The following is a 23,338-nucleotide window of genomic DNA, read 5'->3' as shown; positions in this document are numbered from 1 at the left end:
AATAAAATGCATGTAATTTTACCGATACCCGCGAACGCAAAATTTAGGGACATGAAGAAAACGCCCGTTAAGCAGGGAGGCCCGTCGTTTGTTTGGCGACATGGGAATCATTCCCTCGGTTCGAATGTCTTCCTGTGCTCGGTCTTGTGTTTTGATGTGCGCTCATGCATGGCTCCTGTTGTCCCGCTGCGGTTTGCCTGCAGCCTCCTGCAAGGAGCTGCCAGGTGGGGGTCATGTGGCCAAGGTTAACTCGCAATTCAAGTCGCTACGCTTTTTAATCATCTGTGCGATGAAGAGGAGGCTATTCATTCACTTCATTCAGTCTAATGATGATAGATTAAATAGATGGGTCTTGCCAGTATTCTTCTTCCATTATGAATCATGAAAAGTCATCCAAGGCTATTTTCTTTTTTATATTTTATAAATCATATCGTGCCATTGATTTGTATTGTGTCATGTTATTATACTGGGTGCCCCTCAAGTGTGCATGGGCAAACAGAAACGCACATTTTCAAGTTAAATCTTCAATAACATTCCAGTTAAATGGGATTTAAACAAATAACTGCTTTGGCACTGCCAAAGTTATTAATCATTTTTATTCTGTGTGTGGGTTTTGTGGGGCAACTTCAAAGGAATGGAAAAAAAAAAAAAAGGCCGTTTTGCTTTATTGGCCTGCAATTGGCTGGCGACCAATTCAGGGTGTGTGGGATGTGTTTTCCTATGTCAAGTTTGTTTTTTACTTTTTATGACCTATCATGATGTTTCTGTTTTACTTATTTTAAGAATTATGTACATGGTGAGACAGTTCAAACGGCAGTGACTGTCCAGACGTACCAAATAATGTTTCTGCTAAGCCTTTGTCAAAACCTCCTCTGTCACAGTACAATTTGTCCTATAGGAAGGAGGTCATTAATCTATGATTACAGGCAAATGCATGGAGCAGGAAGTGCATTCCAGGAAGCAGCCCAGGCCCATACATTTAATATATAGCAAAGCCATCCATGAGATCCAGATTACTTGCCTGCTGTACTGCCCAGTAAATCGAAATGAGCGATAGAGAGATAGAATGTGCAATACAAAGGCCTTCATGCCAACACAGTAGTGTGGAGGTGACTAAAGACAAGTGGCACTGCCTCCCTACACTGACCTGATTTTCAGTCATTGTGATGGATTGCTGTGATTCTAAATGGCTATAATGACCTTAGTAGTAGTAGTAGTAGCACAGGCTCCTCTTCCATTGAGGTTCTGCAAATGCTGCATAATTGTTGTGTGGTGTTACACAAGCATGTCTATTTTCATGTGATGAGCGAGGCGGATGCTGCAGACGTCTTTATGACGTCGGACTAACAGACGGAGAGCTGAGTCATTTTTCTCTGGCAATTATATGCCTCATATGGACTCCGTGTAGACGAGAGTGGAGGAGTGGGAAGAAGGGTGGGAAGATTTCGTAGATTACATGACTCTGACAGTTGCTTTAAAGTCTTTATTATTATTTTTTTTTACTCGTATTTGGGATATGTCACCATGCTCATTTGATGCTTGCTGAACTGAGGTCAGCTTGTCAAGTTTCATATCCAAACTGACAGTTGAATTTTCTGCTTCCAAGAGGCACTGAGCTCAGTTGTTGTGATGTGAGCGATGTTTGATATGATGGAGTTGACCCCGAGGTGCTTTGCCCTTCGGCCGTCTCTGCTGATGATGTCAAGATTTCCCTTTTATCGTGTTTGCTGACCAGCCGAGGCAGAAATGCTGCGCTCGTCTCCCATTTGTAATTCTGCAAGCTGTGCTTTAAAACTGCATCCTTTTGGTACAGATAGATAAATTTCTCCATTTTTTTTCCCTTTTTTGTTCACAGAGAACATTTTTGGATGCACAGAGAGCAGTGATTGAAGATTTCGCCATGAATAAAAACAAGAAAGACAAAGAGTTCTACAGCATCGACGTCGGAGACTCGACGTTCACGGTGTTAAAACGCTACCAGAACTTGAGACCCATCGGATCGGGAGCGCAGGGAATTGTATGGTGAGTAATCATCCATCCAACAACATTCTCTCACCGCATTAAAAATATTCCAACAGGAGTTTACCTCAATTCAGTAACATACTTGACCTTATCTTGACATCTGTTTGTACCTTTGTCATTGTTTAGCTCTGCTTACGATCAAGTCCTTGAGAAAAATGTAGCCATCAAGAAGCTGAGCAGACCCTTTCAGAACCAGACGCACGCCAAGAGGGCATTTAGAGAGCTTGTGCTCATGAAATGTGTCAATCACAAAAACGTACGTATGCAAATATATATGTATATAGCCACAATGTTATTTATTGCCAATTCAAAGTTCTAATCCATATATTTTTCCACTCGCAGATCATCGGTCTGTTAAATGTTTTTACGCCCCAAAAATCATTAGAAGAATTTCAAGATGTGTAAGTGGCATTTGTACAATTTAACCAAGCTGAGCAATTTAATTTCCCCCCTTTTAATTGATTTGATTCATTTGCAGTTACTTGGTAATGGAGCTGATGGACGCCAACCTGTGCCAGGTCATTCAGATGGAGCTGGACCATGAGAGGCTGTCTTATCTCCTCTACCAGATGCTGTGCGGTATCAAACACCTCCACGCCGCCGGCATCATTCACAGGGTAAGTTTTTCCCAATCAGAAATGTGAGAATGCTTCACTCTTGAGGATTTTTCCATTCCGTTCACAGCAAAGTGGAGCGTACCTCTTCTGCTTCTCTGACACTGTGCATATAGTCTCACCAGTTAGTTATTACAATACAATACAACTTTATTTATAGAGGGCGTTTCGCAACGGCTTGCATAACAGAAATGAACAAAAAGAAATAAGCAACGAAAAGTCAGGAAAGGTGCGACAATGCTGCATCCTATTATGAAGTCCAACGGAAGGGAGGGTTAATAAAATACCAATGTTTGGTACAATAGAGGTGACACAGTTTGAGTGTGACCTCCAGCCCAATGCAATATTTGACATAGTTGGTACTTTTTGATGAATGGCATCCGCTTGATTTCCCACTGGGTGAGTCATATTCTTCCATGTTAGCATTTTAGATTCAATGTCATCCAAAAGACGCCAGCCTATTTGGTTTATAGTATGCATTATGGTTTTAGAAAACTTCTTCACTCATTTCTGACTGACTGTTGTTGCCTCTCTTTAGGATCTCAAGCCCAGTAACATTGTGGTGAAGTCAGACTGCACATTGAAGATTTTGGACTTCGGCCTGGCTCGAACAGCTGCTACGGGTCTCCTCATGACGCCTTACGTGGTGACGCGTTACTACAGAGCCCCCGAAGTCATCCTGGGCATGGGCTACCAAGCCAATGGTATGTCTCGCCTCGACCCTTGTCTTTTTTTCCTGGCAGTAAAAGTGAATTGCATAACATAGTATCTCTTAGATCTTGTTTATTAAGAATTAATTCTTTGTCTTGTTCTTAAAAAAAAACAATGCTACGAGCTCACTAACAAGCATCAACCTAACCAGTGGCGTGTTCCTCTTACCTGTTTACCTTTGTTAACCACTAGTGGACATTTGGTCTGTGGGCTGCATACTGGCTGAAATGGTTCGCCATAAAATCCTTTTCCCAGGACGGGATTGTATCCTTGTGGCTTCCAATTTGTCCTTTCACATTATTGTTCTTGTTAGTCTTTGGCAAGTGTTTAACTCGTTTATTTATTTTTGCATCACTACACTGCAAAACCTGAAACCTAAGCGTGCATATCACAAATCAAGATATAATAAAGATATGCTTGGTCTGTCAGCCAAGATATTCATTCTTGCCAGTTTTTATGTAAGAGAATTTCACTTGCTACCAGCAATTTTTTTTTTCTTCCTATAGAATTCTTTGACGGATCATTTCACTTAAATTAAATAATATATGCACCTAAGTGATTACTTTTCCCCTTATTTTTTTTTAAAAAAAAACTGTTTTTGCAGCGTAGTCGTTTATTTCCATTGTCTAATTCATCCTGCATGTCCTGCATGATTTTCATTGCTGCACACTACATCAAGGTCATTCTCTTCATTTGCCCTCATGTTTGCTTATTTTATTTATTGTTTACTGTCACTCCTTTGTTTGCATGTCCACCTCTGTATCATCTGAATGTCCACCCAAGTGGATGTGTGGTCAGTGGGCTGCATAGTGGCTGAGATGATCAGGGGAAGTGTGTTGTTCCCCGGCACTGATCGTATCCTTGCCCCATCATTTGTGCTCCAATGCGTCATCGCTTCATTCAGTGTGAAGAGATGTGACACCATTCCCCTCGACAACCTTTCCGCCCCTTGCCATCCACATCCACGTTTTTACTGTGACTGTCATTGTGCTTGTGGAATTGCATTGTCGTATATTTTAAAGGATTTTACTGTAGCAGTTCATGTAGCGTGTTAGCGGAGTTTAAAACAAAGTCAAGAAAACTGCTATGGGGAAATGCGGAGCTGTCTGGATCAGCATTGTGAATTTGTGCCATGCACCAATCATTTGCTGATTGCTTGAAGGGACAATGGCTAAGAAATGTTTTTACTGTTGTATTGTTGCAGTTCATGAATATGATTACTCACACAATGGCGTTAAGTATTACTTTATTTTTGTAGTCATGCCAACGCTAAAGCTATTGTTGACCAAAACAGCAGCACCAAAGCGCTTAAACCTTTGACCTAAACAGTTTCTCAGATTAATTAAAGTGTGTGAGATTTGCTGTGTGTTCTCCCAGAATGCACTTGGGGATTGTGATGCATGTCCTCACATTTTCTGGGCCATGTCGTCAGTGACTGTTTTTAGTGGGTTTCCTCTCCCTATCCTCAAATATAAAGTACTCGTCACACTTTGGATTAAATGCAGAAATAAAAAAAAAATGTCATTCAGCGTTACTGGGATGGCAAGTCGGTCTTCGGATGGGCTGTAAAGCGCTGGAGACAAAATTTTAAACCTGAGTTTCTTTTTTTTTCCAAAGGACAATTGTATGGAGCTGTCAGCATACAATACAAAAGCAAAACTCAAGCAAATAAAAGAGTTAAATTTGAACGATTGTCTTTGTTCATTTCTGTAGCTTATTAGAATGGCTGAACTTGAGCATGTCGATTGGCTGCATGGTAGGAAAGTGGCGTATACATCCGCCTCACAGTTTGTAGGTTTTGGGTATCAACGTCTTTTGGTGCCAATGTGCTATCTTTAATTATGAAAGCGGATCACAATTTAGAGGGACCGATGCATTCCTTCATTTCCTATACAGACCGCAAACATGGCAACAACACTGACAACAAAACCACACAAAGCTTTGTTTTCACAGTACATAGAAGAAATCACAGGATTGGAAAAACTACCGTAGTTCCACAAAAACATTGAGCAAGAAATATTCCATCACATTTTGGTGAGAATTGATACTTTGGCACAGTTAGAAGCATCTACCACCTGCAATTAGGATAGCACTGTTATCTTCTATTAACTAGGAAGTTGTCTCATAATTGCAAAATGTTTGGCAAAGTTCAACGCTATGAAGTGGCGTTCTACTTCCATAGCGATTTATAAACAGCTGTATATTTGCTTTTTAAAACCTTAACTAACATCAGATGATTGGTCCAGTCTAGTTGGGCTTTGTTGTCAGGTCTTGTAAAGTTTTAAAGAAGTCTTCCATCTCCCTTTGGAGTAGAACATTTCGTTTTTCTGCGTCTTGCCGCGCTCGCTCCGAGTTCCTGAATCGGATCTCCAGCATGTAGAATCGCTTTCTCTCCTGGTCGAGCTCCTCTTCAAGTTTGTTTACTTGGGTCTGATGTTTACGGCAGTTCTCCTCCAACCTTAAATAGGAGATGAATAGTGAGTTGTGTAATGGGTGACGAACACATAAAAAACATCGAAATTATCTTACTTGCGAATGCTGCTTTCAAAGCTCACTTTCTGCGTCTTCAGCTCTTGCTGTAACTCCACGACCATATTTGTTATATCTTCAGCACCATTCGGCTCGTGATTTATCGGTGTTGTACCATCACTGAGTGTTTGTTTAGGGTCTTCTGGCTCAGTCAGTGATATATCAAAAGCAGTCCAGATGGAGTTTTGAGGCGGCAAACTTAGCGTGGAGGGAGCAACATTGTCATAGGCGGACAATCTGTGCGACTGGTGAAGTGTTCTCTGAGCGGTGTCCTTCTCGCCGTCTCTTGCTGTGGTCTCCTTAAGGGTTGAGTCCTCCAGTGACAGAGGGGCGTCTTTTAGTTTTCCACCAGATGAGGTGGTGCGCCTATGTGCTCGCAGGGATGACAGGCCATTCATCAACCAGTTACTACCACCTGTTGCTGACACGTCCCCCGCTGATCCCCCGATGTTTCCCCTCGGCCCTACAGAACTGCCCTTAAAAGAGCACCTCCAAGCAGAAAGGACTCTTGGCTGCTTAGTGGGGCTATCGCTCGCCTCTGTTTTGTGATTTGTGTGAGCGACCCCATTCTTCTCTAGATCACCTTCATCTGTCTGAGAGGTAGTGATGGATGGTGTCAGCTTATTGTCCTTTGGGAGTGTACAAGGTTGAAGAGTTTCCTGAGGTAATTCAGAACCTGTGTGAGATTCCGCTGGATTTTCCATAGCTTCTTGTTTAAGCCATTCCACTTTGGCTTTATAGGGAGTATCATTATGATGCAGCAAAGAATTAGTATCGGTGTTTTCGAGCTGGAACAGTTTGGCGTGTTCACTGATCAGGATGGTCATCAGGAGTTGCACCTGAGAACTCCCTGTTTTCAGGGATCATCATTAGATGAATCGACATGGATGCTTGGATTTTACGATTGACACCAACCTTCCATCATGGAAATCGGATCCTCCACTCTGGGCCGAAGCACGTTCGGTCCGAATACAGTGGCGAGGTTCTGGACGCTCATTTTATTGGCATCAGAATGAGACTGGACTTCATCGAGAAACCTAAGCACGCAGGAACCAGAGACATACACGGCATATTAAAATTTGACATTGAACGTGTGGCTGAAATTGTGACTCATGACGAGACGCTGAGTCATGAGACTGACAAGAGTGACGCTGAGAATGAGTGAGAATGAATGTAATGACGCTTGCACTGACGATGTGTTAAATACATTTCTCTCAAATAATGAATTATGAATGAGAACGGCACACATATGACTTACCTACAGATGTATTCAAGAAGGTCGTAGTTGACCTTTGGAAGCGATTTCACCTGCTTGCCAAGCTCTATGATACCCTTGGAAAAAAATGTGGAAAAAAATATGTACAGTGGTAACTATCGTTATGTAAAGCTATGTAGACATTTTTTTGTTTTTTGTCTGTTTACCATTTCTCTGTCCTTGTTGAGTAGCATTGCACAAGAGAGAAATTGTGCATACTTGGTGAAAGATATTACAGGCTCAGGTAGCTCCCGTAAATACAGCTTCAGGAGTGACGCTACTGTGTGGACATCAGTGCTACTGAAAGACAAAGTGAGTAGTGAGTCAATCAGGTTATTGGCAGATACTATGTCCAGTTTCGTCGTCTCACCTGTCAAACAGCAAACTCTCACCACGGTCAAACGCATCTTGCAATTCTCGAACATGATTGGTCTGCCCAGGAGCCCTGAACAGGCCTTCCTCCTGAAGCCCGTGGTCACGTATGAAACACGTACACCGCTCAACCAGCGCCGGCACCCTTCGCTGGGGACCACATTGTCCCTCATTAAGCATAGTTTCCTCTAAGTGCTGGCCGAAGATACCTACAGCAGCATAACAAAGGATCTTGACCTTTTCATAAACATTTTTGGACACAATTAGAAATTGACGCATCTCTTTACGGCTTTGCAGAGATTTAAGTTGATAACCTCACCTCCTCCAAGTGGGGCCCATATTGCTCTGTGTATAGCTCTAACCCATTCTTCCAAGTCACTTTCAGAGTTAGCCATCAGCAGGAACGTTTCATGGTTTCGATCACGTTCCGTATCACCCCCTGAAAATAAACGCAAAGTAAATAGAATATAATTTTGTGTTTTAAGTGATGACCAGTGAACCACTACTCAGCTAAGAAATTTCCTCAAATCTCAATTTCATGCTATCTTGATGTTCATTCTTTACTTTAATGATGGTGGTTTTTTGTGATAATACTTAGCTGGAATAAATATTTGGCTAGCTGGTAGACGCATTTGTGAAGAAATTTAACAACAGTTAGAATATATAACATCACTTTTTCATACGCTGTTATTATATGCCAACCCACCTGGAACAATTTCAAATAAATGACGGCCCGGTTCATCTTGATTGGTGGGCAGCTCATTAACCTGGGTGCCTTTGAGAGGAATGCAACCCTGTTCAAAAAGGCAGAAGGAATGGACCGGTATGACAAAAAGGAAGACTAGTAAATTATTTTACAGGTGATTAACAATTTACCTGTTCCCTGCTCTCATTCTGGTCTTTGTAGAAATACAAAGCTTCAGCCTTGAGGACAAACCACCGTAGTTGCCAGTTTTTCACGATAATGCGTTGTCTTTTCAGCCAACCTGCCTTCAGTACTTTCTCCTGGTCAAGAGGGGAGCAAGGCCTGGAGACCCGAGACAACTCGCCAAAGACCATGCTCTTAGAACGTGCTGTTTAGGATAAAAAACACACAAGGATTTTGAACTATTCAACAAGACATGTGAGAAACATTTTTTCCCTCAAATAGAAATTCTTGGCACGATTTATAGAAACTGTTGCAGGGCTACCGCCTGCTGTGAGTGTGAAGCGATATAGGCTCAACACAAAAACTAATAACTGTTTCCACCAGGGACCTTTTGCATGTAAAGCAAACGTGATGACCACTACACTATGGAAACTGCTGCAGACTGGGGAATTGTGTTCGACATAAAGAAAGCAGTAAAGCAAGGAACCATCCCATATGAGGTTAGTTGCACCAAATATTGAAACCCAACCAAAACTTGACTTAAATTTAATCCCATTTGTAAAATCAAACATAAATTCAACAGGAACATATTGTGTAAATTGCAGTAAAGGATCTTTTGAAGCAGCTAGATTTTTTTAATGCAAAGTATATGCAAAAACCACTACACTAACCACTAGTGCGCTAATCATTTTTCTTTGAAACATAATCAATAAACCACATCTGAGCGACTGAGCTGTTGCTTGATTGGTTACTTTGCTTATTTGCAATGTTAATGTTGCAGCCAAAGGGAATGCAGGTGTTGCAACACCCACACTTCCATCCATCCTATGAAAGATTTTAACCCATATAATCTCCCTGCAGTAGCAATGATTCACCTGCAGAATAAATAACTTTAAAAACATTTTTATGTAAATAAGGAGTGTATCATCAAGAGATGAGCGATTACTTCACCTTTCACCATCATGTAAAGTGTTTTTGAATTTGACAGAAAAGGTCAAATTAATTTTTCAATGAAAGTAGTGCCACAATATAATTATAGCAAAAAAAAAATCAATCTTACCTCGTCGATCCTGTTTTGTCTTGGGGCTGAGCATGGTCATGGGTGGCATCCCTCTGTTCATACACAGTCATGCAGATGCCTCGCCCTTTTCCATCCTCTTCCAGCATCTCTTTCCCTGGTGTTCTCTCCAGCACTTGGACAGTTTCCGTTTGGTGCCAGGCACACTTACAAGCACTTAACCCTTCACGCTCCTCTTCCTTCAATCTCTCTCCCACAATTGCACAGGCTGCTCTCGCCTGTCGGATGCCTGGAGCACCGCCCAACATCCCTCCCGCCCCTCCTTCACTTTGGTTTCTAATGTATTATTACTCCATAAGTCTACATGAGACATGCCTTGTCTGTTTAAGCAGCCACACTCCCTGTTCTTCACAAGAGGATATCTTACAGCTCCCAGCAGCCTTTGGAAAAAATCTTGTGACTTAAATGCCTGACATCCTCTTGTCTGTCTCTGCCTCAGGAAGTAAGGCAACTTGATAGGGAAGTGAAATCTGCTGATTTTTTTCATACACACTTACTGTATGTTTCCTATTCAGTTGTTAATGTGAAAATAATGAGAGCTAAAAGCAAGAGGCTTCAAATTCAACTATTACAGAAGTAAGACCAGAAAAAAAAAATTAGTCTTAAAAGTCTCATGCCAAACATATTTTATTTTATTTTTTTTAATGTAAAATTTACCACAGGGAACCTTCAAATATAAAGGGGAAGTCGAGTCATTTTTTCACGCAACAAAACACTAGTCTAAACACTGCATCCTGAATAATAAAGAGTTTGTGAAATACAAAGATTATATCATGAATATTATACAAAAATCCACCCGTTTTTATTTATTCCAGGGCGGGCATTTTTCCACTTGCTGTTGGCTGAAAATAACATCACATTACCGCAGAGAAATCAATTCAAGTGAGACAAGCGGCATTGTAAAATGACTGCTGGTGGCTTCTTGTGACAGTGTTAGTCCTTTCATATATGTATCTGTATATATTGCCCTCCAAGCGCCCCTATTGAGCTTTTGATGACACTTGGGTTAGATACCTGCGACCTCTTCATTCAGACTGAGGTCGCATTGCAAAGAATTCGATTAGAAGCCGATCTAGGACTACATTTTACAAAGACCCAGCTTGGATTTGAAAAAAAAATGAGCCATACATAAAAAAAAAAAAATCTGATCCAGATCATGTACGCATATGGATAAAAAAAATATCTGCTTTGTGTCACACTTACCTGCAGTCTGAAGGGATCCTATTGGACAATTCACTTCGTTAAGATGATTAGTAAACATCATTTAAGGTGTGACTGTTTTAAATGTCCATCATAACTTTGTCATCTTTTGTAGGTCCATACCCCAGCCGCCTCCGTCCCTCAAGCAGAAACGTCAGCACCACCACACAGCGCTGTCCAAGTGACCTATGTTGCCTGACATCTTTACAATGTCTGAAGTAAGTAGTTGTTGCTATGGCGATGGCACAAAACTGCTCTGTCAGCAGCCACAACTCCCACAAGAGTGTTATAGCGTTCATAACCGTCATCACTGTGACCCAGAACTCAGCCCCCAGGAACGTGAGCCACGATGACAAACTGCTGACTGACATCTTGTTGTACAGGTAGCTTGTTGCCGTGGCAACAAACAACAAGTGCCCCATGACCATGGAGACGATAAAGAAGAGGAAGAGGCGGTGGTTAGCTCGTCCGATGCACCGGTTAAGAATAAGGCAGTGGTGGTCGTAGTCTTGAACGCACACATCACAGAGCTTGCAGTGCTTCGTGTAGTCGGGCTGGAACAACTGTAGATGAAGCGAGACCCAGAAGGTGATCATTTTGTCCAGTATTGACCCATGTCCAGCATGTCTTACCTCACAGTAGGGACAGAACCTATGAATGCTCTGGTTCGTCTCTACTAGGTCAGCGATGCAGGAGAACCGAGGATCAGCGTTTACTTCGTCCAGTGTCCCAGGGTCTTGAGTCAGAACCTTATAGAACAAACCGAGGACGAAGCAGAGGTGGACCGTCGACACCTGGACCAGGGCACCGTTCGTCCACACACATTACATTAGGTTAAGGATATGACTTGAGGTATGTATTCAAAAAACTTAAAATCATGCATATGTAGCAAATAATATTAGGATATTAGGTGCTATTTTCCCGTAAAAGCAGAAAAAGGAATGGAGCATGCCGGCGATGAGGCTTCCCAGGTAAACGGGGTTGGGTAACCTGGAAAGAAGATATCTGCGATCTGAATAAATATGTTGGAAACATAACACATACTTAAAACATGCCACGTTTGTCAAACCTTTGATAAGTGGCCATACGGTGGGACTGAGTGAAGATGTTTATGGCCAGCCAGGGGAAACCTAAGCAACAAAGGAGACCACCATAACCCCCAATCATGGCTGCTACTAGAAGAATGGTGGCTCCACTCAGGCTTGGAAAAAACAGTGTCCTGTAGTACACAACTGGTATTAAGGGGACACAAGCAAAACACACACACAAGTAAATGTATATGTCTCAGAATTGTGTCCGTTGTGCAAAACCGTATTTAAACATTACAGGTGATATCTACCGTGAGATTCTTTGGGCTTGTGGTGAATTGGCACATTCATGTACTGGCTCAGCAGTTTGGTGAGTTGTTGATGCCTGCACAATAAAAGCACAGCCATCTGTGCAGTGAAGGCATAATCTTAAATTAATTTTATTATTCACCTGAATGTTTTCCCCTGTTTACTGAGGTCCAGTGGTGTGAAGCCATTGATGTTTTTCTCATGAAGGATCCTGCATCCAGCTTTTTGCAGCAGGGTCCAACATACCTCCACGCAGCCTCGTTCTGCTGCAACGTGAAGTGCCGTCGCCCCCTTTTGGTCGACAGCATCCACGGCACACCGCTGTGCACATGGTAAATTGATTTATACAGCGATTTACACATTCCCCTTTTTTTTATGTGTTACCTGGTCTCTGAGAAGGTATCGGATCATATCGGCGTTGCCCGTTGTTGCTGCCAAGTGAAGGGGGGTCACCTGGTGTGTGTCTGTGTCTGTGAAACGGAACATTTCTGTCTCCCACAAATAGTGCACTGCAACACTGTGAAATGTACATCATGGTCAATGCATGTCTGAATTATGATCAAAATGTGCGCATTTGACTTGTTTTGGTGACTTCACTCACACACTGCCCCCTGTCACGGCATGATGAAGAGAAGATTTTCCTTGTAGATCTACGGCACGCAGGTCAGCTCCATACTTGATCATTTTATGAATGATGTCAATGTTTCCTTGCCTGTCAGGAGTCAATCATCCTTTACAAGATGGACAGTTTTTCCCAAATAAAATAACTACAGATTAGAGTCTTCAAATACGTACCTGCATGCAAAATGAAAAGCGGACTGTCCTGCATTGCATGTCAAGTTGGGGTCTGCCCCGTTGCTGAGGAAAAGGTCAACCAGGGAACGGTGACCATGAAGGGCAGCGTAGTGCAGTGGAGTGAAACCACCCCAGCCTGGATGAAGGTAAAAAAAAAAAAAGCAGATTCAAAATATGTACATATGTTATTATACTGGTATCATAATCATACGATATAAAATGGATATTTTACATTTTTACAAGCATGCAAATGGTTTCAAAAGAAAAGACCTGAAACTTGTAATAACCCCTTTTATCATAGTAAATTCTGATTGCAAGAAAAATATACATATTTTCACAAAGATACAGCCATCCATTGCACATCGCAAAGATTATGAATTTTATTTGTTTTGTGCTTACCTTTTAGTAAAAGGACTGAGCGGTCATTCTGAATAATGACTTTGCACTGCTCAAGGTTTCCCGTTTGTATGAAGTCAAAAATGCCCTCGTTACCCAGGGAACTTGAAGGCATCGGATGCATTGTTGTGGCTTCACATGAGCAGATCTATTTTCCTACTTCTCCGGAAGTGATCACATTAAATTAGCTTATAAAACGAATTGCGTCTTTATATTTTTTATGCAAACCCTCAAAATAATCATTTCGCGACGACGAGACGTAACAGTAAACTGCTTGTCAGTGACGGACCACGCCTCAGGCAAATCATTGGTTGAAGCATCCCACATGACCAGAGATGTCGTAAGTGAAACAGGAAAAGGACGTGGTACTAAATGCGTTCGTTTGTTGTTTTATTGAGAAGTGCTTTTTTTTTTTTTAAATCTATAATTAGACACCATATTTGTGTTGTTTTTAGTAATTTTCTAGCCGCCGTTGATTTATTCCAACAGAATAAGCAGGCGATCCCAGCGGGGCATTAGTTCCCTTTTTTTAATCCCATTCGTGTCAAACCCGTGTCTCCATATAGTGCAGAGAATCAATGTTATTTATTTTTTGACTTACTTTGCATGCATTAAGTTCAGGAAAAAAAACCTGTAGTCTAAATTCATTCGTAAAAATGTGCACCCTCGGGCTATAATTGTTCATAATCTATGTTTTGTCTTGACGTCAACTTGTCTTCTAATCTTTAATCAACACTAATGGACCAACATTTTAAAATTATGCACCGTGCACGTTCGAAACTCATTATTCTTTATTTTTTGCATAATCTGATAGTTGTGAGTTGCAATAGTTCCAATATTGTACTTGCCCACTAGATGGCACTGTTTGTTTGGTTTGCGTCCTTCACTTTCACTGCAGGATTGTTTTGGTTATTTCGGCAAAATCATTAATATATGTTGCAATGATGGCTCGATTGTCAATAATTAATTCAATAATTAATTAATTAAATTTAAGATTAATTTGTATTCATTTGTCTCGTTGAATGATTTAATATTTTTGTAAACAGGAAAAAAAATGCAAAACAAACCATTCACAATCACATTTAGGGGCAATTTATAGTCTTCAACTAATCCAAGGAGAATGTTTCTGGAATGTGGGAGAAAACCGGCCTTCCTGGAGAAAACCCATGTTAGCATGACAACTTTTCACATGAAGGAACTGTGAGGTGGAGGTGCAAACCATTCAACCACCATGCAGCCTTGGTTGTAATTCCCCTTCAAATTTATTTTTAATTGAAGGCCTCACTTGCTTTCTCGTGAGTTGCTGTCACACTGAGTCATATCATGGCAGCCAGATCTGACAGGTCTATAAAAAGCACAAGAGACTACTGAGCTGTGGTGGGAGGGCCCGATCCAATCGACCCAACAATACTTTTTCACTTCTGCTTCTCTAGGGTAGTCAGGAGGCACATGACCTGAGCCAGCCGATGTTCAAAGTTCATTCTACTTGTTGCAGATTAGTGAGAGCAGGCACACAGCACAGCACAGCACAGTGGAGTGAGCTTCAGTCATGTTTTAGCAGGTCTCTGCTTGCCTATGCTGCTGACATGGAAATGTGGACACAGTAGGAACTCAGCTGGACTCCTACAAGTCACTTTCACAGTTACCTGTTAAGAGTCACACATGGCTCTCACACAAACACAGGTAAGAACTTGTGTTGTACATTCTGTCATTGTGTATGTTTGAATGAAATGCCGATAAGAAGTTTGCATTCGACTCACGCACGCCAGAAGCTTCTCACATGAGTGATGTTAAATAATCAGTACATTTGTGAGGAATGTGAGCTGTACAGTCCACCACTTCCTTCTTTGTAAATCACATGCCTGTTAATAGAAAATGCTCAGAATGATTTGATTCAATTTACTTCTTTGTTTTTACCATGAACTTCAATCCAATAATTTCCTGTTGTTCATTTGAAAGCTGACTGCAATAATTGTGTTTGCTACTTGGATTTCTATCTTTGGAAAATCATGTGGAATTCATTGTAGATTAAGTCAAGTCAAGTCAAGTCAAGTCAAGTTTATTTGTATAGCCCTAAATCACAAACAGTCTCAAAGGGCTTCACATAGCCAAAAATTGACAATTATTCTCAAAGCATCCCCTGATCATAAGCTCCCAAAAGGGCAAGGAAAAACTCAAAAAACCCCTGCCAGGGGAAAATGAGAAACCTTGAGAAGGGACCACAGATGGAAGGATCCCCCTTTCAGGATCACCAGGTTATAATGGATGCAGAGAGTGCAAAAGTAATACATAATATGAAAATCAATGAAAAAATGGATGTCGGAGGTGCCCTCGGTTGTCCTGGCCGTGTCTTCAAGGGGGTTGAGCTGCAGTTCCTTCATCATGAATTGGTCCCCGAGAATCCAGCTAGCCGCGATCAGCTTTTGAGCCACCTAACCCCCTCCCCAGCCGGGGAGGGGGTGGGCAGAGAGAACAAAACAAACTCCGGCCAAATCGGCCATCACAAGTTAGTTAAAGGCCATCTCATAGAAATGTGTCTTTAAACGTGTCTTAAATGTTTCTACTGAGGTAGTAGTTCTAATATCCATTGGTAGGGCATTCCAAAGCTCTGGAGCCCGAATAGAGAATGCTCTAGACCCTGCAGACATTTTCTTGGCCCTAGGTATAACTAAAAGACTAGCGTTTTGCGAACGAAGGTTACGAGACGGAACATAAGGAACGACTAGGTCGACGAGATATGAAGGCGCTAAGCCATGCAGTGATTTATAGGTTATAGATTAATCACAAATGGAAGAAAATTAAGGCAAAATGGAGCTATAGCAAAACTATTCTGGATATCTTAAATCTTCTCCACAAAATATTGCTATTGAAATCAAAACTTTCAGTATGATGATAAGTTAAAAATGTTTTGAGTAACTTCACTATTTTTAGAGAATTTGTGGGGTTGAGTAAACAAAGTTGACATTTCTGGTCATTCTGTTTTCATGCTGATCTTAATGAATGAACATTTTTGGTGGGATTTGACTGCTGGTGGTTTTAGTCTCCTGAGTAATAGTTTTTTCCCCAGCACATTTTTATTGAGAAATGGTGTATGTTGTCCTAATTTATCATAATTAGATGATGTTGTACATTTCTGAATGTTGTCTTTGTGTTCCTCCCAGGATGCCGGCGTAAAGGGTGAGAGGGTCAATAAAGAAACAGGCGAGCTGAGTGCTTCAGGGGAGCTATCAGTTTCTGCCGAGTTGGATGTGAAGAAAGCGGTCGTCCCCTGTCGGGACCCTCAGCTCTCCGATTTACTACGTGAACATCTGCATCAACTTGACATTTACCAATGCTCAAATTTGGACCGCAAAGATGATGTGGCCCCTTCAGAAAAGAACCATGACCAACTAGTCAGAGTCCTGCCTCTCTACATACAGGTATCAAAGCTCTTGCCTCCATTGCTTTTTCACTAAATATTTGTCAACATGGAGAGTGCATTCGGGAATTTTTAATGGATAGGAACATTTCAAGACTCATCAGCAAAGGTTAAAGTAACAAGACAGCATTCTCGAATCAATGCAGATAACATGAGGTGACAATCAGATGTTTGGCCTTTCGCCAATCCCATCACTCAGCCCTTGGAACAACAGGTCTTACCTCCGTTCAAAAACCCCATGTTTGATTTGGAATTAAAAAGTGTGATGATGAATACAGTGGAACATTCGCAATTTTGAATTGAACAATTTTGAGTTCACACCTTAAATACATTTTGTGAGACTTCAGAACCATACTAGTGATGGCCAGTTGCATATAATAATAATAATAATAATAATAATAATAATAATAATAGAAATAATAATAATAATATTTTCCAAGTGCAATGGGTCTTATTTGAGGCTTTACTTATAATCATTCCGTGTTACTTTGCATGTGGGTGTGCCTGATTTAAACCTCATGACCAGCATTCGAGGATTTACATAACAGCTCACTCAGTGAAATACGATATCCTCTTATGGAAGTGAAAGAGAACATAGTGCCAGTTGGTGACTTAAAATATGCCACCTCCGACTAAAGCACCTTTGTTTGATAGCTTCTTGTTCAGTGAGGGCGGGGAAAGCTTCCATCTAATTAATTCAATAAATTATCTGTTGTGTGTGTAATCAATATTCTAATGAACTGTCTTCACTTGATTGAAGGTATGTGAGGAAGGTGAAGGGCTTGAAGGGGTGGACCTAAAGGGACTTGCAGCTCACACCACTGATGCCTTCATCCATAACATCCACAACAGGCTTACGGAAAGGCCAGCAGGTAAAGACCCCTGACACAAAACAGATGGTCCCTCATAATAATGTCATGATTTTCCGGACTTTCTATCTCACTCTTTACTTCTGCTTTTTTCTATGAGCTGTGGTTTTACTCAAAGCTTTATTTAAATGTCTCAATTTATTGTTACATTATATTGATAAATATATTGACACATTGTGGTTCAATTAAGAGATGTTTATCACATTATTGTTGAATTGACAATAAATTGCGAAAAAGACTACTTTTGTAACTATTGTGAAAAACTATAACATTTCTAGAGAATTACTAAATCTCAAAATGTTTTCTTTTATTGGGTAAGCTCTTTCAATTATAAATACAACAAACATTGTCTTACATTTATGTGATGTTTTTTTTCCTGAATGAATATACTTGCGTACTATTCATACAATCTTTTGTGTTCCCAGAAAATGCCCGTGAGGAAGTTGTGCGATTCTTCCAGAAAGAAGACGAACACACAAGCTGTTCAGGATGGCTGCTGCTAAAATCTCTCCTGCTGTTAACTGCTGATAGCTCGGTAAGTTTTTTTGAGTTCCTTGCTCTGCTCACATCATCTAACAGCGACGACTTATTTTATATTACCTTTCTTAACATTTATGTTGGTAGGTGTCTTCTATAAATCCAGAGCTTCCTGCTGTTCTTGTCAAATGTTTGTACTTGCTCGTGTGCATCCCACCCAAAGAAGACTTAACCACAAAAGAGAGCTTTCAGGAGCCTCTAACACAGGTAGACATGACTTTATCTTCCATCTGACACTAGATAGTACGTCTGACTTCCTAACGTCCCTCAAACCCTTGCATCTTTTGTAGGTTCTCCTCCAACTTTGTAGGCAGCCAGTCAACGTGGAGCGACTGGTAGAGACCCAGGAGCTTCAGTGCCTTATAATTGGCCTTACCTCACTTTGGGACCAGACCAGCGTCTCGTGGAGGCATCAGGCCTCCCGCGTCCTTAAGGTGGTTTCGGCTGTAGCTACGAGCAACACTGTTCCCAACCTACTTGGTGAGCCAACAATTGAATTTAGTGTACACTTGGCAAAGTATTTATTCTTGCTTTTTTTTTTCTCTCCAATAATTAATCCTCCAAAAATCTAATTGTCTTCTTCTTTTCAGCAAAGAACTGCGTTCGCATATGCATCCAGAATCTGTTACATATCAATTCAGAGGCGGCTGGCCCGCTGTTAGCTGAGGTGGCCGTGGCTGTGTTCAGCTTTATTCCAGACACATATCTTCTCAATCCAGCTCTCTTCATTGAGTTTGACACCCACAATGGCTACAAGGCCCTCCAAAACATTCTTAAACGGTGAGATGAAGATCATATATTGTGGCTCATGTTGGAATTATTTTAGCAAAGCACCAACATAATCAAACTCATTTTATTGTGATTTTCATCTCTTCACTCTTTATTTCCTATCGCCTATCATTCCACAAAAGTTGCGAAGGAGGTGTCTCGGAGGATCAGTTCCACTATGTGGAGGAGCTGCTGGCACTCATTGCCTCCTTCACCCTGCTCGGCAAAACCGAGCTCAAAGTGGCTCTTTGTGTCAGCCACCCTCAGCCTCCAGGCTTTAAATTTGAGCCGCCCCTCAACAAAGGTAAACCACAACCTACTCATCCTACTTTGTCGTGTTCCAACTTCCAAGCTCAAAGCCGTTATTTCGATTGTTCACTCGATTCCTCTGTTGCAACTGCCCACCTTGACTCCACACTGCCCCCACCTGCACCCCGCTGTGGCAAGCAGTGTCCCTCCGCTTAACAGGAAGCTGAGATGATTATGTCTGGGATGATGAAGTGGCGGCTTCCCTTTTAACCATGTTAGGATGGCCCACATGTATTCACCACTGGCCTACAACAAGCGGCCATTTATCATGGATGCACACACACCAGCGGAAGACTCCAAAATGCGACGGCTATAATAAACACACATGTGCACACTCGCAGTGAGCAGCCATCCATCACATGAAGCAGAAGCTCTCATTCCAACACATGAAGTCTTGTGTTGATCTTATTTGGTTTTGATGCAATTTAACTTAAGCGTGAACATGAATTCTATTACTAAGCAGCTTTTTATTTATCCATAACACACGCCAGGGTGTTTTCTGGCCTAATATATTCCTTTCCATGTTCATATTTTGACAAGGTGGCAAACAAACTATATCAAGGCAGATTATTTGCTGTATTCATACATGTTATTGTTTGTTTTCAATCTATCTGTTTCTGTGCAACCTAATTTGTTGTTTCTTCTATTCAATTGACCTTGCCACAGAAAATCTTCCAGGAGCATTTTATTCATTGAATATTTTGACTATATTAACCTTGCTCAGCTCCTCATTGAAATAAAAATGACATAACGTACTACAGATGCATTTTTTTTTTCTTGACTCTCAACTTTTTATTTCAGGTTCATCAGTTAAGAACATGCCTGCCTTCTATCTGCTGCAGGCCACCTTGCTGCAATCTGAGGATTCATTGCTGTGCTGTCAGATCTTAAGAACGGTACAAATGATCTGGGAGAGAGACAAAGCCAATTTCTTCTTGTTGGAGTGGACCACCCAGATGATGGCCCAACTAGCCGCATGTGTGTGCCGCAAACCAGCAGCAGTCCAAACGACGTTCTTCTCAATGCTCGAAATGGTATAGTCGGTCTCACATAGTTCTGAATGCATGTTTTTGATAGTACTGATCCAACGCTGGGTCTCCTCCAGGTCATCTTCAAGCTTAACTACATCCCCCATGAGGCATTGCGCATAGTGCTGGGCATCCTGAAGCAGAGCTGGTCAGGGTCACTAGCTGCACAAGTGGTGGGAGCAGAGTTTGGAGTGGCGACTCTTACAAGTTTTCACAAGTAAGCAGCGCTATTTCGGAATAAATAAAGAGAAATGTAATGAGACAATCAAATAATGGTTACATATATAGACATGCCCTCAATCCTTTTCAGCTGATCATTGCAAGGAACCCCATGTCTGTTAGCCTGAAAAAATTCATTTCAAAATATTCACTCTACATGCCGAAATGTATTTGCTAAGGAGGATTAAATTCATTGCAATTCAATATATAATAATAAAAACTGACTCATATTTCAAAATCATGATGTTGATCTCCTGTGTAGGATGACGGTGCACAGTGGCATGCTGGCGGAAGTGCTGAGCGACGGGGGCCTCTTGGAGTTACTGCTCGGGGAGCTTCGCAGGAGAGCAAAGATAATCCGGAAGGCTGGAATTGTCTCTACGTCTCAATTAGGTAGGAGACACCACATGTGACTCACCCATCATTTGAGTGCACTTTACAGCCAGCATTGCATGAGTGACGTTGAGCAATTCCTTCAACAATGATTCACTGCATCATGTCATTATGAGTCATTTTGACATAAAAATGAGAACTCATCTCAAATGTCAAGTCTGAAGCAAAAATCTATTCCGTAGATGCAGAGCAGCTGCCATGTGTAGAAGATTGTGACAAGTTGCTGACGACTTGTATGCTGCAAGTTGTGTCCGCTCTTACTCTGCGCTCAATCAAAAACACAGGTAGGAAACTTCACTGTATTTTTTTAAAATTGATTTGAATTACTTTTTTAATTATAAAAGTTATTTAGTAAATGCTGCAACTTCCTTCAAATGCAAAGTGATTACCGTATTTTCCGCACTATAAGGCGCACCGGATTATAAGGCGCACCTTCAATGAATGGCCCATTTTAAAACTTTGTCCATATATAAGGCGCACCGGATTATAAGGTGCACCTTCAATGAATGGCTCATTTTAAAACTTTGTCCATATATAAGATATATACATTTGGCCCGCGGGCCGGACTTTGGACACGCCTGCTGTAGTGGCTCAATATTGGTCCATATATAAGGCGCACCTGATTATAAGGCGCACTGTCGGCTTTTGAGAAAATTGTAGGTTTTTAGGTGCACCTTATATTGCGGAAGTTTCGGTAAGCAGAATAGAAATAGGATCAAATATGGATTACAATTTTACTTCACTACATTATTCGATTATTTTTAAATGAACCCAATTATTTGCTTGTATTTCAGTTTCAGTGCGAGAGCTCGGTATGCTTCCTTACATAAAGCTCTTCCTGGATGAAGCTCAGTATCGAGGTCCCGCTCTGTGCATTTTGGAGCATCTCGCCGAGCTGAACCCGGAGGAGTTCATGAGCACCGCCATAGGAGCCCTCTGTTCCTCCACACAACACGAACTGGCTTTGAAGCGGGACCTGTTACAGGTACTCGCCTCTCAGCTTGAAGTCTTCATCTCGCATCAAATCATAACAAATTGTAACGCACTTAAAATATAATTAGCAAGTGAATTTATTTTCTTTACATGTGGGATGTTGATTACATTATCACCAAAGCAGATTGATTTGCTAAACAAGGTTTAGCTGTTAACGCTGGACCGATTTGATTAGCCCAGTAGCAATGCGTGGCGCTGCTTTCGGATCGGTGAATGGGCCCGAGATCTGATTAGGCTTAACGAGGTTACACACCTACTGTATGTGTCTGATTTTTATGGATGGCAATGAGAGGCGCTCTTACTTGCAGATATTGTGTATGTGTCGGGTGGTGTGTGATTTTTGTGCTTGTGTGCTGTTTGTGCTAACGCGGTTAAAGCAGGTGGCAATCAGATTGGCTCTGACCCGGGTTGCCAAGTGTTCCGAGCCATTGTGATTACTCCGGTTTCACTTAATCACATTTGCCCCCGCGTTGTGCCTCACACTTTACCTACCTGATGGATTAGCTCTCCAAATTGAATAAAGCTAATATGATTTAGTTGACCTCCAAAAACTATTACCAGAAATGATTTATGATATATCTATATCTTTCATCTATTTTTCATCACATTGTTTTAATTGACTGCAGCTTGTTTTTGAAAGCTTTCTATCTTTGTGCCTAGCAAAATATTTATCCATCCGTTCACCTTTTTCGTCAAATGTTTTTGTCAGTCTATGTTGAACGTGCTGGAGAGCCCAAATAGCTTGGACGCTTTTCGACGGGCCGGCGGCTTCGCTGGGCTTCTCTCGCTCGTGCTGGATATGGAAGGTGCCCTGGCTGACCCTCCCCGAGGAGAAGTGTGGCGATCCGTCGGTCATCAACCATTGCTCGACCTCCTCCTTCTCGCCCTCCATATCCTGGCCTCGGCTGTACATCTGCACGCGGTGAACGGGCACTTTTTTCAGACTGGCGGCTTTTACGAGAAGCTGGCTGAGGCTCTTCTCCAGCTGGGCTGCTTCCACTCAGAGAGGAGCAGGTGGGAGGCGGACGAGGGATGCTTTATCAAGACTGCAGAAGACCACCGGCCTCCTGGAAGAAGCTTCTATCAGTTTGTTGAGTTAGCAGAAGAGGCGCCCTCATGTCACTCCCTCCCATCCGTCAAACTTTCCGTCACTCTTCGGACTTGCATCAGGCTCCTTTCCTATCTTGATCACTTTGCTACAGGCCTCTGCTCTCCTCTCGATTTGGATTTTGGCCCAGATCTCGGGAATGTGTGCGATGCGGACCGAAAGAAACTAAATGGAACGTCAGTGCACGAAGGGATGCATTCAATGTCGCCACCGATCCACGTAGGACCAATCCAGCAGTCGGTGGAGGACCTCCAGGGATCTTGTAGAACCACAGGAACCAGCATATCAAATTTAGAATCCCAGTCGAGGTGCTTCTTTTCACTCGCATGCCTCGAACAAGTTGTTGCAAGAAGATTTAATGTGCGTTAACAAGATTTCCTCTTTGCCTTACAGTAGGTTCACTTACGATCATGTTATTCTTCACCCTGGAGTTATTCGAGTCATCATAACTCTCCTTCCATTCATCTTTACGCCCGAGGACATAGAGGTAGTTGTTTCATCATGATGTCATAAGGCCTT

General features: G+C 41.8%; 4 protein-coding genes across 14 annotated transcripts in view; 2 read left to right on the top strand and 2 right to left on the bottom strand.

The window, feature by feature from the left end:
- Positions 1–5,035, top strand: part of mapk8a (mitogen-activated protein kinase 8a) — a 45,171-nt gene extending 40,136 nt beyond the window's left edge. For 4 of the 5 annotated variants that reach the window (XM_088385402.1, XM_088385401.1, XM_088385403.1 and 1 more), the window contains 6 exons: positions 1,856–2,022; positions 2,149–2,278; positions 2,365–2,423; positions 2,501–2,639; positions 3,175–3,340; positions 3,540–4,124. In XM_088385402.1, coding sequence (XP_088241528.1) covers positions 1,856–2,022; positions 2,149–2,278; positions 2,365–2,423; positions 2,501–2,639; positions 3,175–3,340; positions 3,540–3,853 — 975 coding nt within the window. In that variant the 3' untranslated portion in view covers positions 3,854–4,124. The other variant, XM_088385404.1, reaches the window with a different exon arrangement.
- On the bottom strand, positions 4,690–9,872 carry arhgap22a (Rho GTPase activating protein 22a). Of its 2 annotated transcripts, none has more exons than XM_088385396.1 (10): positions 9,432–9,872; positions 8,380–8,576; positions 8,210–8,297; positions 7,823–7,942; positions 7,502–7,712; positions 7,299–7,428; positions 7,135–7,208; positions 6,792–6,913; positions 5,877–6,726; positions 4,690–5,805 (listed from the first exon to the last, which is right to left on the bottom strand). In XM_088385396.1, the coding sequence occupies exons 1-10, from the start codon at positions 9,490–9,492 to the stop codon at positions 5,595–5,597; spliced, it is 2,064 nt and encodes a 687-aa protein (XP_088241522.1). In that variant the 5' UTR covers positions 9,493–9,872; the 3' UTR covers positions 4,690–5,594. The 2 variants fall into 2 exon arrangements, with proteins under 2 accessions (XP_088241522.1, XP_088241521.1); XM_088385395.1 differs by having other exon boundaries at positions 7,299–7,431; positions 9,432–9,871.
- wdfy4 (WDFY family member 4) overlaps positions 8,582–23,338 on the top strand; it is a 40,673-nt gene continuing 25,916 nt past the window's right edge. Inside the window, exons 1-22 of one of the 6 annotated variants that reach the window (XM_088385388.1) lie at positions 8,582–8,626; positions 8,756–8,871; positions 10,765–10,867; positions 11,033–11,237; positions 11,330–12,649; positions 12,827–12,927; positions 13,188–13,517; positions 14,736–14,860; positions 16,339–16,596; positions 17,356–17,467; positions 17,890–17,999; positions 18,089–18,208; positions 18,292–18,481; positions 18,592–18,781; positions 18,913–19,073; positions 19,880–20,112; positions 20,184–20,323; positions 20,588–20,718; positions 20,901–21,002; positions 21,513–21,703; positions 22,421–23,127; positions 23,213–23,306. In XM_088385388.1, coding sequence (XP_088241514.1) covers positions 14,840–14,860; positions 16,339–16,596; positions 17,356–17,467; positions 17,890–17,999; positions 18,089–18,208; positions 18,292–18,481; positions 18,592–18,781; positions 18,913–19,073; positions 19,880–20,112; positions 20,184–20,323; positions 20,588–20,718; positions 20,901–21,002; positions 21,513–21,703; positions 22,421–23,127; positions 23,213–23,306 — 2,760 coding nt within the window. In that variant the 5' untranslated portion in view covers positions 8,582–8,626; positions 8,756–8,871; positions 10,765–10,867; ... (3 more) ...; positions 13,188–13,517; positions 14,736–14,839. The other 5 variants (XM_088385386.1, XM_088385385.1, XM_088385390.1 and 2 more) reach the window with 5 other exon arrangements.
- Positions 10,080–13,494, bottom strand: LOC148393285 (uncharacterized). Its single transcript, XM_088385397.1, has 10 exons — positions 13,181–13,494; positions 12,782–12,917; positions 12,588–12,698; positions 12,371–12,503; positions 12,129–12,307; positions 11,989–12,062; positions 11,719–11,881; positions 11,557–11,639; positions 11,282–11,472; positions 10,080–11,212 (listed from the first exon to the last, which is right to left on the bottom strand). Exons 1-10 carry the CDS (start codon positions 13,299–13,301, stop codon positions 10,730–10,732), a joined length of 1,674 nt encoding a protein of 557 aa, XP_088241523.1. The 5' UTR covers positions 13,302–13,494; the 3' UTR covers positions 10,080–10,729.

This window comes from Syngnathus floridae, chromosome 9 (assembly GCF_059516105.1).
Source record: "Syngnathus floridae isolate MCC-2025c chromosome 9, RoL_Sflo_1.0, whole genome shotgun sequence".
Lineage (NCBI taxonomy): Eukaryota > Metazoa > Chordata > Actinopteri > Syngnathiformes > Syngnathidae > Syngnathus > Syngnathus floridae.
This window is presented reverse-complemented; position numbering and strand designations above follow the sequence as displayed.

Coding starts and splice junctions, on each gene's coding strand:
- LOC148393285 (XM_088385397.1), bottom strand. CDS start 13,301: ATGCATCCGATGCCTTCAAGTTCCCTGGGTAACGAGGGCATTTTTGAC. Junction 12,063..12,128: donor AAACAGGGGAAAACATTCAG/GTGAATAATAAA, acceptor TTTATTGTGCAG/GCATCAACAACTCACCAAAC. Junction 11,473..11,556: donor TTACGGGAAAATAGCACCTA/ATATCCTAATAT, acceptor ACCTAATGTAAT/GTGTGTGGACGAACGGTGCC.
- arhgap22a (XM_088385395.1), bottom strand. CDS start 9,492: ATGAACAGAGGGATGCCACCCATGACCATGCTCAGCCCCAAGACAAAA. Junction 6,727..6,791: donor TCCGATTTCCATGATGGAAG/GTTGGTGTCAAT, acceptor CCCTGAAAACAG/GGAGTTCTCAGGTGCAACTC. Junction 5,806..5,876: donor TTTGAAAGCAGCATTCGCAA/GTAAGATAATTT, acceptor CTCCTATTTAAG/GTTGGAGGAGAACTGCCGTA.